At 38.5% G+C, this 12,109-nt stretch overlaps 1 protein-coding gene across 1 annotated transcript in view; it reads left to right on the top strand.

The window, feature by feature from the left end:
• Nucleotides 1-12,109, top strand: part of zc3h3 (zinc finger CCCH-type containing 3) — a 265,179-nt gene that overhangs the window by 208,045 nt on the left and 45,025 nt on the right. The window contains exon 9 of the mRNA XM_073048635.1: nucleotides 1,450-1,581. Coding sequence (XP_072904736.1) covers nucleotides 1,450-1,581 — 132 coding nt within the window. The remainder of the gene's footprint in view (nucleotides 1-1,449; nucleotides 1,582-12,109) is intronic.

Raw genomic sequence — 12,109 nt, 5'->3', positions numbered from 1 at the left:
GGTTAAAAAGTAAAGCAGAAATGTAAGCTTAATAACACCAATTTAAAATGCTATATGTGTTATATTTGGTCAACTTTTCTATTAATCCAAATTGAGGACAATAGAGATATTTGAGAGCGCCAATTTCTGTTCAACAGAAAATGTGAAGAAAGCTTTAAACTTGCTCTCCCTTGTCAGCAGTCTTCTGTCTTGTGAAGTAATACAATGCAGCTGACTTGAAAACATTTTTGTCATAATCACTGACCCTGCAAATGTTTTGACATTACCTTTGCCCAATTCAAATGACCTTTAACTTTCCTAGGGAAAAAAACATTCTGTTGCTTCAAAAAAATGTTAATGATGTTATCGTATTAATATCTTTCATAGACAGGAATCAGCTTCTTATTAATATTAGTTACTCACTATAATGAAAACTCTCAGATGAAATCTTTTCTTAATCAACTCAATTATGCCTTTTTTGATATGTTGTCTAATGCAAGATTTTATGATTTTTTTTGGTTCATTTTGGACGTCAAAAGGAGTTACATTGCAAGATTATCACCTGGAAGATGAATTGTAATGGAGAAAACAGCTATGTCTTATCCAGAAAATTTGCAGTACAATTGAATGCTTACCCCGCTTCTGAAAATTTGAATCACATTTTGCAAGGAACAGAGTTGCCCATTAAATCAAGTCTGTTGTCATTCAAATGGATCGTGGCTAATTTACACCTGGACTCCCTTAAATCTGTATTCCTTGAAAATGTTAACCTAAGACTGAACTTAGTATTCTCTGGTCTTAAATTTTTCAATTAGCCCATCATCAACAGGAAAGAAATCAAGATTTTCACTGCCCATTATTTCCAGTTGTGCTTCTGAAACTAACTTATAAGCAGCCCAACTAGATTTTTCACTTAGCTAAGTGTTTTTGCTTGAAAGCTATGGCACTAGGATTACTCATTTTTATCTTTTTTTTCAATAAATTATGAATAAATATTTTAATAAACTACCTGTGTGTTCTATCGAAAATTATGGAAGTGGAAGTTTCACTTTCAGAATTAATGTGACATTGGTCTTCTACAGTTATATATCACAATGATGCAGTGGGTCACCAAAGCAGATGGAAAGAATTCAATGATCCTAGAACATTTTAAAGCACCATTACTGATATGCACTTAAGTCGATTAAAGCTGTGTTCAATATTCTGTAATACCAAATTGATTGATAGCATAGCACCAGTCTATGTATATTCTAGCAAACAGATTACAGTAAGTACTAGCATTTGTTGGTAGATAATGTATCTATGCAGATGGTCAATAAAAATTGTAACTTTCAAATTCCAAGGGACATTGTACACTTAAAGAGAGCTGGGGAATTGTTGAAAATGTGAACAGACACTTGAAAATAAATCAGTTGGTATATGGATGCATAGCGCATGGAAGTTCAATGCTATTTTCTGTTTGTATTTTAGATGCCTGTTTGTTCTTACTACCTCAAAGGAATCTGCAGCAGCAATAACTGTCCTTACAGCCATGTGTATGTGTCAAGGAAGGCAGAAGTTTGCCAAGATTTCCTGAAAGGATACTGTCCACTAGGAGCAAAGGTATATAAAAGTGAACAGAAAAAAAAGTTCATTTGTTAGAACTAATCAGTTACTAAAAGTTTTAATTTGGCCATGGTAAGACACTTTTCTAAAATATTTGTGTTTTGTGCCTTTCGTTTTGCAGTGTGGTGGGAAGATAATGCTACTTTTTTTTATAGCATACTAACGTCCTTTCTGTTGTGCTTGGTTGAAAAAGATACCTTGTAGTTCCATCAGTCAAATGAGGAAACTTCATATTTTCTTTGGGTCAATAGAAATGTGGACATACTTTAAGTACTATGTGGTTGTAGAAAGAAATAGAAGATTGTCTGGTGTTGCATTATTACACTGCACCAGGGTTATTGATTTTCGTAGAATGATAAACCACATTTGCCTCAACAGCCTGTTGGTTTCTTAGATAACCATGATCTGATCGCATGCAGAGTGCGGTCTTGCCAAAGGTAATGGTCAATGTTTGGAGCAGGAAGGTCTCCAAGAAATAAGACAACGGTAGCATGGAAAACTGAATCAAGTGAGGGGGTGATTGACAAGCAAAATGTAACTGGCTTGAGCATAACATGTAAACAAAAATGTGCAGAAGCAGATAAATCCAGAGCTAATATAAACTGTAAAGAAAAATCAGGCTATTCTTTGAATGCATGTGGCATTGGCAGTAAGATAGGTGAGTTGAGAGCACAGATAGTAAAACAAATATGATCTAATATCTATTACAGAGACATGTTCATAGAGTGATCAGAACAGGATGCTCAATATTCCTGATTATACAGTGTTCCAAAAGGGAAAAAAATCATTGTTAATCAAGAAACACATGAGAGCGGTATTGCATTCTGATAGAGGTGATGAATAGTAATGTTAAATTAGACTGGTAGGAGTAAGAAGATCTGGGTGGGACTAGTGCGCAGGCCCCCAAAATGTGGCCTCTCAAGACAGCAAAGTTTGTATGGGAAATATCTAGGAGTTGTTTGAAGGAAATTACATTTATCATAGGAGATTTTAATCTATGTATTGATCAGATGAACCAAATTGGCAAGGGTATCATAGAAGAAGAATTTGTTGAGTGCATCACAATTGCATCTTATAACATTATGTTATGAAACCTACCTGGGAGAAGGCTACTTTCATTTTGGTCGTGAGTAACGAGGAAGCATTAATATGAGATCTTGTGGTTAAAGATTCCCTTGGGGGGGGTAGTGACCGCAATATGATAGAATTCCACAAGAGCAAAACCACTGTCTTTAGTTTAAATAAGGGCAGTTGTGATGGTATGAAGGAAGATTGGGAAAATAAACAAGTCAGTAAAACAGGTCAGTAAATAAATAGTGGTAGATACTTAACCAGCTGGTCCAGCAGGAATTTATCCCAATTAGATAGAATATTCCATGAGAAAGAGGCACTGTCAGTGGTTAACAATGGAGATCAAGGATAATATTAAACTTAACAATAAGGCAGACAAAGTGGCAGGGTCTAGGAAAATCTTAGGATCCAACTATAAAGGATTTTAAAAATATTTATAAGAAGGAAGAAAATTGGTTTTGACAGAGAACTTACATACAGTCTCAAGGCAAACCATAAAAGTCTCTAAGAATTATCAAATTCAAGATCAGGTACTTCCTTCAGTCATTCTGTTCAACCTCCACAACTGTAATTACTAGCTCAGTATTGCAACCAAATGCATTATGCCCACTTGGCGCTACAATGGACTGTGTTTTTTTTTGGTATAACTGTGTTATTTCTTGTAAAAAGATGTGTACATTTTTTTCTTGTGTATGTTATGTATCTGATGCCATGTGTATGTGATGCTATTGCAAGTAAGATTTTATTGCACTTGTGAAAATGTGCTTTTGTACAAGTATAAACTTGTCTTTGATATATAACTAGGATTATGGGACCTATATGAGGCTAGTGAATTAATAATAGGTATCAAAAAAAAGGCAACTGTTAAATCAATGATTTGCATAAGTCTTTCACTGTGGAGGATCCTGGAAATATGGCCTAATTTCAAATAACTGAGAGGAACTTGTAAAAATCCTAACAAAGTGCCATTAACATGGGAGAAAAACTCACAGGAACGAAGGCAGATCAGTCATCAGGACCTGATGGCCTGCACCCAAGGGTTTGAAAGGAAATGCCTGCAGAGATAGTTGACTCATTGGTTGAAATTTCAAATCTTGCAAAATTGCAAGTGGGTACCAAAAGTGTGAAAACTACCAATATGATTCTCTTGTTCAAAAGGGGAGGAAGACAGAAGACAGGGAACTGTAGTCAATTATTTTAACCTCTGTTGTTGACAATATGCCAAAATCAATAATCAAATGGGCAATAATTAATCATTTTCAGAAAGCCAAATATCAAATCAAGTCAACATAGTTTTATAAAAGGTAAATCATTTTTGACAAATTTGCTCATGTTCTTTGAAGATGTGACAGGGAGAATTGATAGAAGGTGCTTGTAGATGTGATGCATTTACATTGCCAAAAGAAATTTGACTAAGTGCCACATATGCTGGTACATGAATTAAGAGCCGATAGTGTTACAGGAATGTGTGGCATCAGTTAATAACTGGCTGTCACACAGAAAACAAAGAATTGGCATAAAGGAACCTTTTCGGGCTGGATGATTGCAACAAGTAGAGTACCATAGGGATTGGTTCTTTTGCTTTCAATTGTTTACAATAATAACCTATAGGAGGGAACAAACCCTAACGTTTACAAGTTTGGCAGTGATAAGAAAACAAATAAAAGATTGAAAGATTGTGTTGTGATGAGGGCATTGTGATTCTGCAATGGAATGTAGTGAGGTTGAGAGTGAAGTCATCCATTTCAGTGAGGGGAATGCAAAACTGGATTATCATTAGAAGGACCTAGATGTTCTAGTGCTAACAAAGGGCTAGCAAATGGATCCAGCAGTAGGGAAACTTGCATGCAGCATTGTTAGACTTAATTATGAAGGGGCTGATGTTTAAGGTTTTGTTACACTTGTACGATGTTGGTGAGGCCCACACTTGCATTACAATGCTCAGTTCTGGTGAACTTATCTAACATGTATGGTAACATTGAAGACAGGTTAGAGAGATTAATGGAACTATTTCTTGGGGTAAGAAGGATGTCATATCAAAAGAGACTGGACAGTTTGGGTTTCTGTTCCTTGAAGTTTAGAAGCATGAGTAGAGAGCTTATTCAACCATATAAGATCATAAAATGGCTGGACTGGATAGATATTAATATGTTCCCACTAGTGGGGCAGTCACCAGCAAGAAAACATACATAGCTACAAAATAAGGTGGCGGTTATTTAAAGCAAAGGTGCTTAGAAGTCTTTTCCTTCAGAGGATAGTGAATCTGTAGAATTATTTGTGCTCTATGTGGTGGAGACTACGTCATTAGATATATTTAAAGTGGTGATTGATAAATTTTTCTAAGATCCAGGAATTGAAGGTTATGGGAAGCTGGCACAAAAGAGAAGCCAAGCCCTGTGTATATGAGCCACAACCATATTGAATGGGGTGGGGTTGGGATGCAGCCTTGAAGCATGGTGTTTTGTTTGCTTTGTTGGTAAGTTCAGTGACATGGTCAAGGGCGAAGTTCTGCAAGCAAATAACAAGGACTTGGGAATAAAATGACAATACAGAACCTTAAAAGTAGTGATCATAGGATAACTACGTCTCATGGGAAATTGGATATAAAAGTAGGAAGGTAACATCAATAAATGTGAAATTGAAAATGTGATGGAAGAGGGCTTGACATCTCTGAGGCAAGACACTTGGATTAATCTAGAGATGGTGGAACTTGCACAAGTTGGAAAACTTAACAGGCCAGGAAATATTTCCCTGCAGGGAAGCTGTCTCAGTGCATTAAGGGAATTTGTCTTTAAAGAGTGAGAGGTAGAATTTAATGTGGAAAGAAGGATGATCAGGTTTACTAAAAAAGAAGTTGGAAGTTTGAACATGGAATTACAGTACTGTGCAAAAGTCTTGGGCACCCATGTCAGAATCAGAATCAGGTTTATTATCACCGGCATGTGACGTATATAGCTCGGGTGCCCAAGACTTTTGCACAGTACTGTATCTGACAATGTGGAGCAGAGAGCAAGTTTGTAAACCTGGCGGGAGCAAAGAATGTTGGGAATGGCAGAGTTGGAGGTGCTGTGGGAGGTATGTGGGGCAGGTGGCAGAGGAGTGCCACCTCTGCAGTGGGTGCAAACAGACCCAGCCCTGTGACACCAGGCAAGGTCATTTGATTCCGAACAATTGGCTTCTTGATCATTACAAAATGTCTCTCTGGTCCTTCCTGCCCTCTCCCTTCCCCTTTTTCCAACCATGATTCTTCTCTCTCTGCCCTCTTCCCACTCTCAGACATCAATAGAAACCCATATCAGAATCAGATTTATCATCACTCACATAAGTCGTGATATTTCTTGAGACAACAGTATAGTATAATACTTAAAATTACTACAGTACTGTGCAAAAGTCTTAAGCTCCCTAGCTATATTTTTCTTTAATGACATTCTGCACGGAGTAGGCCCTTCTAGTCCTTTGAGCCGTGCTGCGTAGCAATCCCACAATTAATCCTAACTAATCAGGGGACAATTTAGTTAACCAATTAACCTATCAACCAGTACGTCTTTGGACTGTAGAGAGGAAATCAGAGTGCCCAGATGAAACCCATGTGGTCATGGGGAGAACGTATAAACTCCTTGCTGGCAGCAGCGGGAATTGAACTGGGGTCGCTGGTACTGTAAAGCCTTGTGCTAGCCACTACACCACTGTGCTGCCCCTACGCTATGTACCTAAGACTTTTGCACAGTACTGTATATTAAAGATAAAGGCTGAAACAAAGGCTAGAAATGTTTAATTGTATATTTTCTTGGAATGCAGTGAATATAGAACAGCACAGGCCCTTCGACCCACAATGATTTGCTGACCCTTCGACCCAAGATCAATCTAACCATTCCCTCCGACATAGCCCTCCATTTTTCTATCATCCATGTGCCTAGGAGTCTCTTAAATGTCTTTAATGTATATGCCTCAGCCACTAGCCCTGGCAGCACTTTCCATGCATTTACCACTCTCTGTGTATCTGACATTCCCCCAACCACCCCTCCCATACTTTCCTCCAATCGTCTTAAAGTTATGCCCCCTTGCATTAGCCTTTTCCACCCTGGGGGGAAAAAAGCTATCTGTCCAGTTGATCTATGTCTTTTATCATCTTGTATGCTTCTATTAAATTACCTCTCATCCTCAGCCTCTCCAAAGAGAAAAGCCATAGGTTGCTCAAACTATCCTCACAGACATGCTTTCCTATCCAGGCAAAGTCATGATAAATCTGCTCTGCACCCTTTCTAAAGCTTGAGCAACAACACATCATCTGTTTGGGTTAGTTGCAGCCTTCCAGATTTGTTACTGTGTTCTAGGAGCCTGCTTTTACTTTGTGTCAGAACTGGTAGTCATCCTGCTATCATTTTGCTGTGGTTTTTCCGCCCCCTTTAATCCATCTGGCCTCTCCCCAAAGCTCTGCACTGGGAAACATATAACCCAGAAAGAGAGGCTGAATGGTTTCTCACTACTATATTAATCCCTTTGGTTTCACATTATCAGAGATATTCCCTTTGTTTACCCTTCACTTCCTATCTTCTCTGCAACTGAGAACTATCTTTTGCAGCTTTGACAAAGAAGGGTTCTCAGATCTGAAACATTCACTCTCTCCCTTTCCTCAGATGTACCCTGACCCGATGAGTGCTGTCAGCATTGTTTCTGTTTATTTGAAATACATGAAGTTACATTATTAAAACAGGGCTTCACAATGAGAAATGTTAAGTGAACCACCACCAAGGCAACGTGCAGAGATCACCTCTAAGGACTCTTATTGGGCAGTTTTGCAACCACTCAGTGCTGAGATGTGGAACTAAGGGCCGAACCTTTGCTAGTACATTGAGTGCGGGTAGCACTGAGGACCAGAAGCTGATGCTCCCATGTTGTCAAACAATGAGAATCCAGTGATGAAAGCTGTTGTCTGCCTGTCAGTCTACTAGGCTGAACCAGATATTTCTCAGCTTAAAGATTTCCCTATGGTAACAAGCTCATCAACCAGTGATCACTGTTGCCTTCTTTACATTGTTTTATTAGAGAAATCTCTAGGCTGCACAGAGCTGTGAGGCCAGAGGAAGAGTGGACAGTTTTCATCACATGCAAGAGGGAAATAGTAGAAATGTGTCTACATGTGAAACTGCTTTTATTAGTCCGTGATAGTGCTCCACTTATCACACTGAACTAGGTGTAACCATAGAACTATAGAGCATTACAGCACAGAAAAAGGCCTTTTGGCCCTTCTTGGCTGTGCCGAACCGTTTTTCTATGTAGTCCCACTGACCTGCACCTGGCCCATATCCCTCCATACACCTCTCATCCATGTACCTGTCCAAGTTTTTCTTAAATGTTAAAAGTGAGCCCGCATTTACAACTTCATGTGGCAGCTCATTCTACACTCCCACTACTCTCTGTGTGAAGAAGCCCCCCCCCCCAATGTTCCCTTTAAACTTTTCCCCCTTCACCCTTAACCCATGTCTTCTGGTTTTTTTCTCCCCTAGCCTCAGTGGAAAAAGCCTGGTTGCATTCACTCTATCTATACCTCTATCAAATCTCCCCTCATTCTTCTACATTCCAGGGAATAAAGTCCTAACCTATTCAACCTTTCTCTGTAACTCAGTTTCTCAAGTCCCGGCAACATCTTTTGTAAACCTTCTCTGCACTCTTTCAACCTTATTAATATCCTTCCTGTAATTCAGTGACCAAAACTGTACACAATACTCTAAATTCAGCCTCACCAATGCCTTATACAACCTCACCATAACATTCCAACTCTTATACTCAATGCTTTGATTTATAAAGGCCAATGTACCAAAAGCTCTCTTTACTACCCTATCTACCTGTGATGCCACTTTTAGGGAATTTTGTATCTGTATTCCCAGATCCCTCTGTTCTACGGCACTCCTCAGTGCCCTTTTGCAGCAGCACAATTTGTGCAGGCCTCTCCACCACCAACCCTCACAAGCAAGCTCTGCTCATTGCTTTGGTGATTTACTCCACATCAAACCATGGGTTGTTGAGATCATCAATTCATTATGGTGGGAACTCCTAGGGTTCAGGGTTTTGTGCCAGATTCCCAGCACAGCAATCATGAGGGGCTTATGTATCCATGAGTGTTCAGCCTGCTGGTTTGAGAGCTCTAACAAACTAGTACTCTGCAGAATGATGCGAGGTAGGGTACCACAGTACCTCAGTGTTAGCTGCATAAAACAGAGGAGCATTAGAGGCACAAAATTATTGAAATCCGTTCTATAAGGAAAGAATAAGGGATCAAAACAAAAATATTCCGAACTAATGCAAAGGGGGATTAAAAGTATCTAGGCTGTCATGGATGTTGAAAAACATAAAAGATAGAACAAAGTATAAAAGGACAATGCATGATTTAAAGCGGTAGATCATTATCACAATCACTTTCACAAGAGAAGTGACTATACCTGATGAGTACTTGGAGTGCTCCTGAAGTTATAAAATGTGCTTTATAAATCCTTCCTGTGGTGCTCAATATTTAAAGAGAAGGAAATTGCATAATTTTACCACATGAATAGAAAAATCTGTGTGTGTGTTGAGATCTTACCATCATGCACAATAACATGCAGATGCTGACTACTGTTTTTATAGCTATCCTGTAAAAATAGTGGGGTGGTTAGAAAAATGTCTTGTCTGCTCTCAGGAGGATTAAAGCTTTTCTATAAATATATATGCAAAGTGATGATCTTGTAAATATTTTCCCAAAGAGACTGAATGCCACTCTGGGTCTTCAGAGGGTTAAATAAAATTCTCTAAATAACACCAAAAGTGCTGACTGTTATTGCTGACATAACCGCTGTAGAAAGCCCCAGAGAATTAATAGAATTTTGTGAATCAAAGGAAAATTATTAATTGTCTGATTCCATTAAAAAAATACTCACAAAATACTCCATTGTGATATTGTCCCAGTGGGTGTTACATGTATCTTTTTTAAATCTTATGTTACTTTTCTGTTTTCTTTGTATCACTAATTGACATGGTTGCACCTTTAAACTGTTAATGAGGTACCACATCATTGGGTAGCCTAGGCATTGCAGGACACCAGCAAGTTCAGTGTTAGCTTCTCTTCTCCATCTCGGTCTTCTCGATTTTCCCCCTGGGTATATTGATTTCCCTTTTCAGTTGTGACCTGCTGTCTGTGTTACAAAGGGGAAATGTTGCTACTCTTTAACAAGAATTATTGCTAAGGTAGAGGGTAGTTTTTCAGCAATTCCTTCAAGCACAGGACTGTTGACTAGTGCTCTTATGCCTCTGTATTTGTTTCAGATGGACCATGTTCATCTTAATATTTTGCCATGATTCAGATGTCGGTAATTTTGCATGCACTAATTGCCCCCAGTAAATGGATTCATCAGAAACTAGGCTTGACTGCTTGCAGTATCCCTTCAGTTTTTGATTGACTTTAATTTGCAGAGGTATTTGCTTCATCTGTAGCCATAGGTGAAGCTCTAGAAAACTGGAAGATGGCTAATACTGTACCCTTATTCAAGAAGGGCAGCACAGATAGGCCAGGAAGGTCCAAGCCCACGAATCTGGCATCAGTAGTCGGTAAGTTACTGGAGGATATTCTGAAGGACATGAACTATCAACATTTAGATAGGTAAGGTCCAATTAACATGGCATTGTGCAAAGGAAGTTGCATCTAACAAATTTCTTAGTTATTTTTTGACGAGAGGCAGTGGAGATTATCATCTATGGTCTTTAGCAAAGCCTTTGATGAGGTCCAAAATGGTAAACTAGTCTGGAAGGTTAGATTGCATAGAATCCAGGTAAAGATAGCTAATTGGATTCATAATTGGCTTAACAGTAAGAAGCAGAGAATGATAGTCAAGGTTGTTTCTTGAACTGGAGGCCTGTGATTGGTATGCCACAGAGGTCAGTACTGGGGACTTTTGATGTTCATTATTTGTATAAATGATTTGGATGTGAATGCACAAGGCACGGTTTATAAGTATGCAAATGAAACTAAAAAAGGTATTATAGTGTGCAGTGAAGAAGGTATTGAAATTTACAGGGAGATCAGCTAAGTATGTGGGCTGAGGACTGGTATATGACTTTTACTTCAGATAAGTATTGCATTTTGGGAAGTCAAGCCAGGGTAGACTTTGTACAGTGAATGGTCAGGATGGTAAAACAGCTATTTGGCATACTGCCCTTCATCAATGAGGGTTCTGAGTTTAGGAGTTTGAACATAATGTTGCAGTTGTACAAGATATTGGTGAGACCACATTTGGGGTATTGTGTATAACTTAGGTTACCCTTTATAGGAAAGAAATCATTAACCTGGAAAGAGTGCAGAGATTTTTGAGCTTCCTATCAGGACTCAAGGCCCTGAGCTATAGGGAAAGGTTGGGCTGGCTGGGACTTCATTCCTTAGAATGTAGGATATTGAGGGATGATCTTAGATGTGTATAAAATTATGAGGGGTGTAGATAAGGTGAACACAATTAGTCTTTGTCCTAGGGAAGGGGAACTCAAGACTAGAGGGCATAGGTTTAAGGCAAGATGTGAAAGATCTAAAACGGAACTGAGGAACTACTTCTTCACGCAGAAGCACATGGAATGATCTATCAGAGGAAGTGGTTGTGGCAGGGACAATAACAACATTTAAAAGACATTTGGATAAGTACATGGATAGAAGGAACTTAAAGGGATATGAGCCAAACATAGACAAATGGAGCTAACTTGTTGGGCACCATTGTCAGCATGGATGGGATGTTTCCATGCTGAATTACCCTGTGACTGTTAAAATGATTATCCTTATCAACTGATGGGATCTGTATTGATGGCATGTAAAACTAAATTTTTCATGTGGCCATATTAAACCAATTCCATTTGTAGGTAGATTCGGTCCAATAATATATAAGCATCTTATCTGACTCAGGCTCGAGATTCAAATTCCATATCTTAGTATCAATATTGTTTTATTCTATCTCTGTGACATGATCTGCATCAGTTCCTGCTTTATTCTTCCTTTTACAACCTATATTGATGTTCCAGCTGAGTGCCTTATAGTTTCATTTACATATATGTACATTTTTTCATAAATATCTTGGGTTAAGCTTTTAATCTGATGATTTTTCCTGTATTTTCTTTAAGTCATACTTCACAATGACAAAGAATGAATATAGATGGGATTCCCTCTTAATGCCTCAGCAAAGAACTTGGAAAGAAAGTATTGCTTTGTATATATAATTAACCAGTTTGGCGTGCAGACACATAGGTAAAACACAAGTCTCCCAGAGAACTGTATCATTAATTCACAGAGCTATGGAGTGAGCTACTTGATCCTGCTGATGTTAAACCATGTTTTATCATCATCTCATATTTTATTGGCATTTTTCAGTCAGAAGTTGGATGAATGATTTTGTCCTATTAAAAGAAATAAGTATTTCAGTTTTTTTCCCTTTACAAGTCATAT

The sequence above is a fragment of the Hemitrygon akajei genome, chromosome 1, assembly GCF_048418815.1.
Source record: "Hemitrygon akajei chromosome 1, sHemAka1.3, whole genome shotgun sequence".
NCBI classification, from domain to species: domain Eukaryota; kingdom Metazoa; phylum Chordata; class Chondrichthyes; order Myliobatiformes; family Dasyatidae; genus Hemitrygon; species Hemitrygon akajei.
The sequence above is the reverse complement of the archived record's forward strand: the minus strand, read 5'-3'. Positions and strand labels throughout refer to the sequence as shown.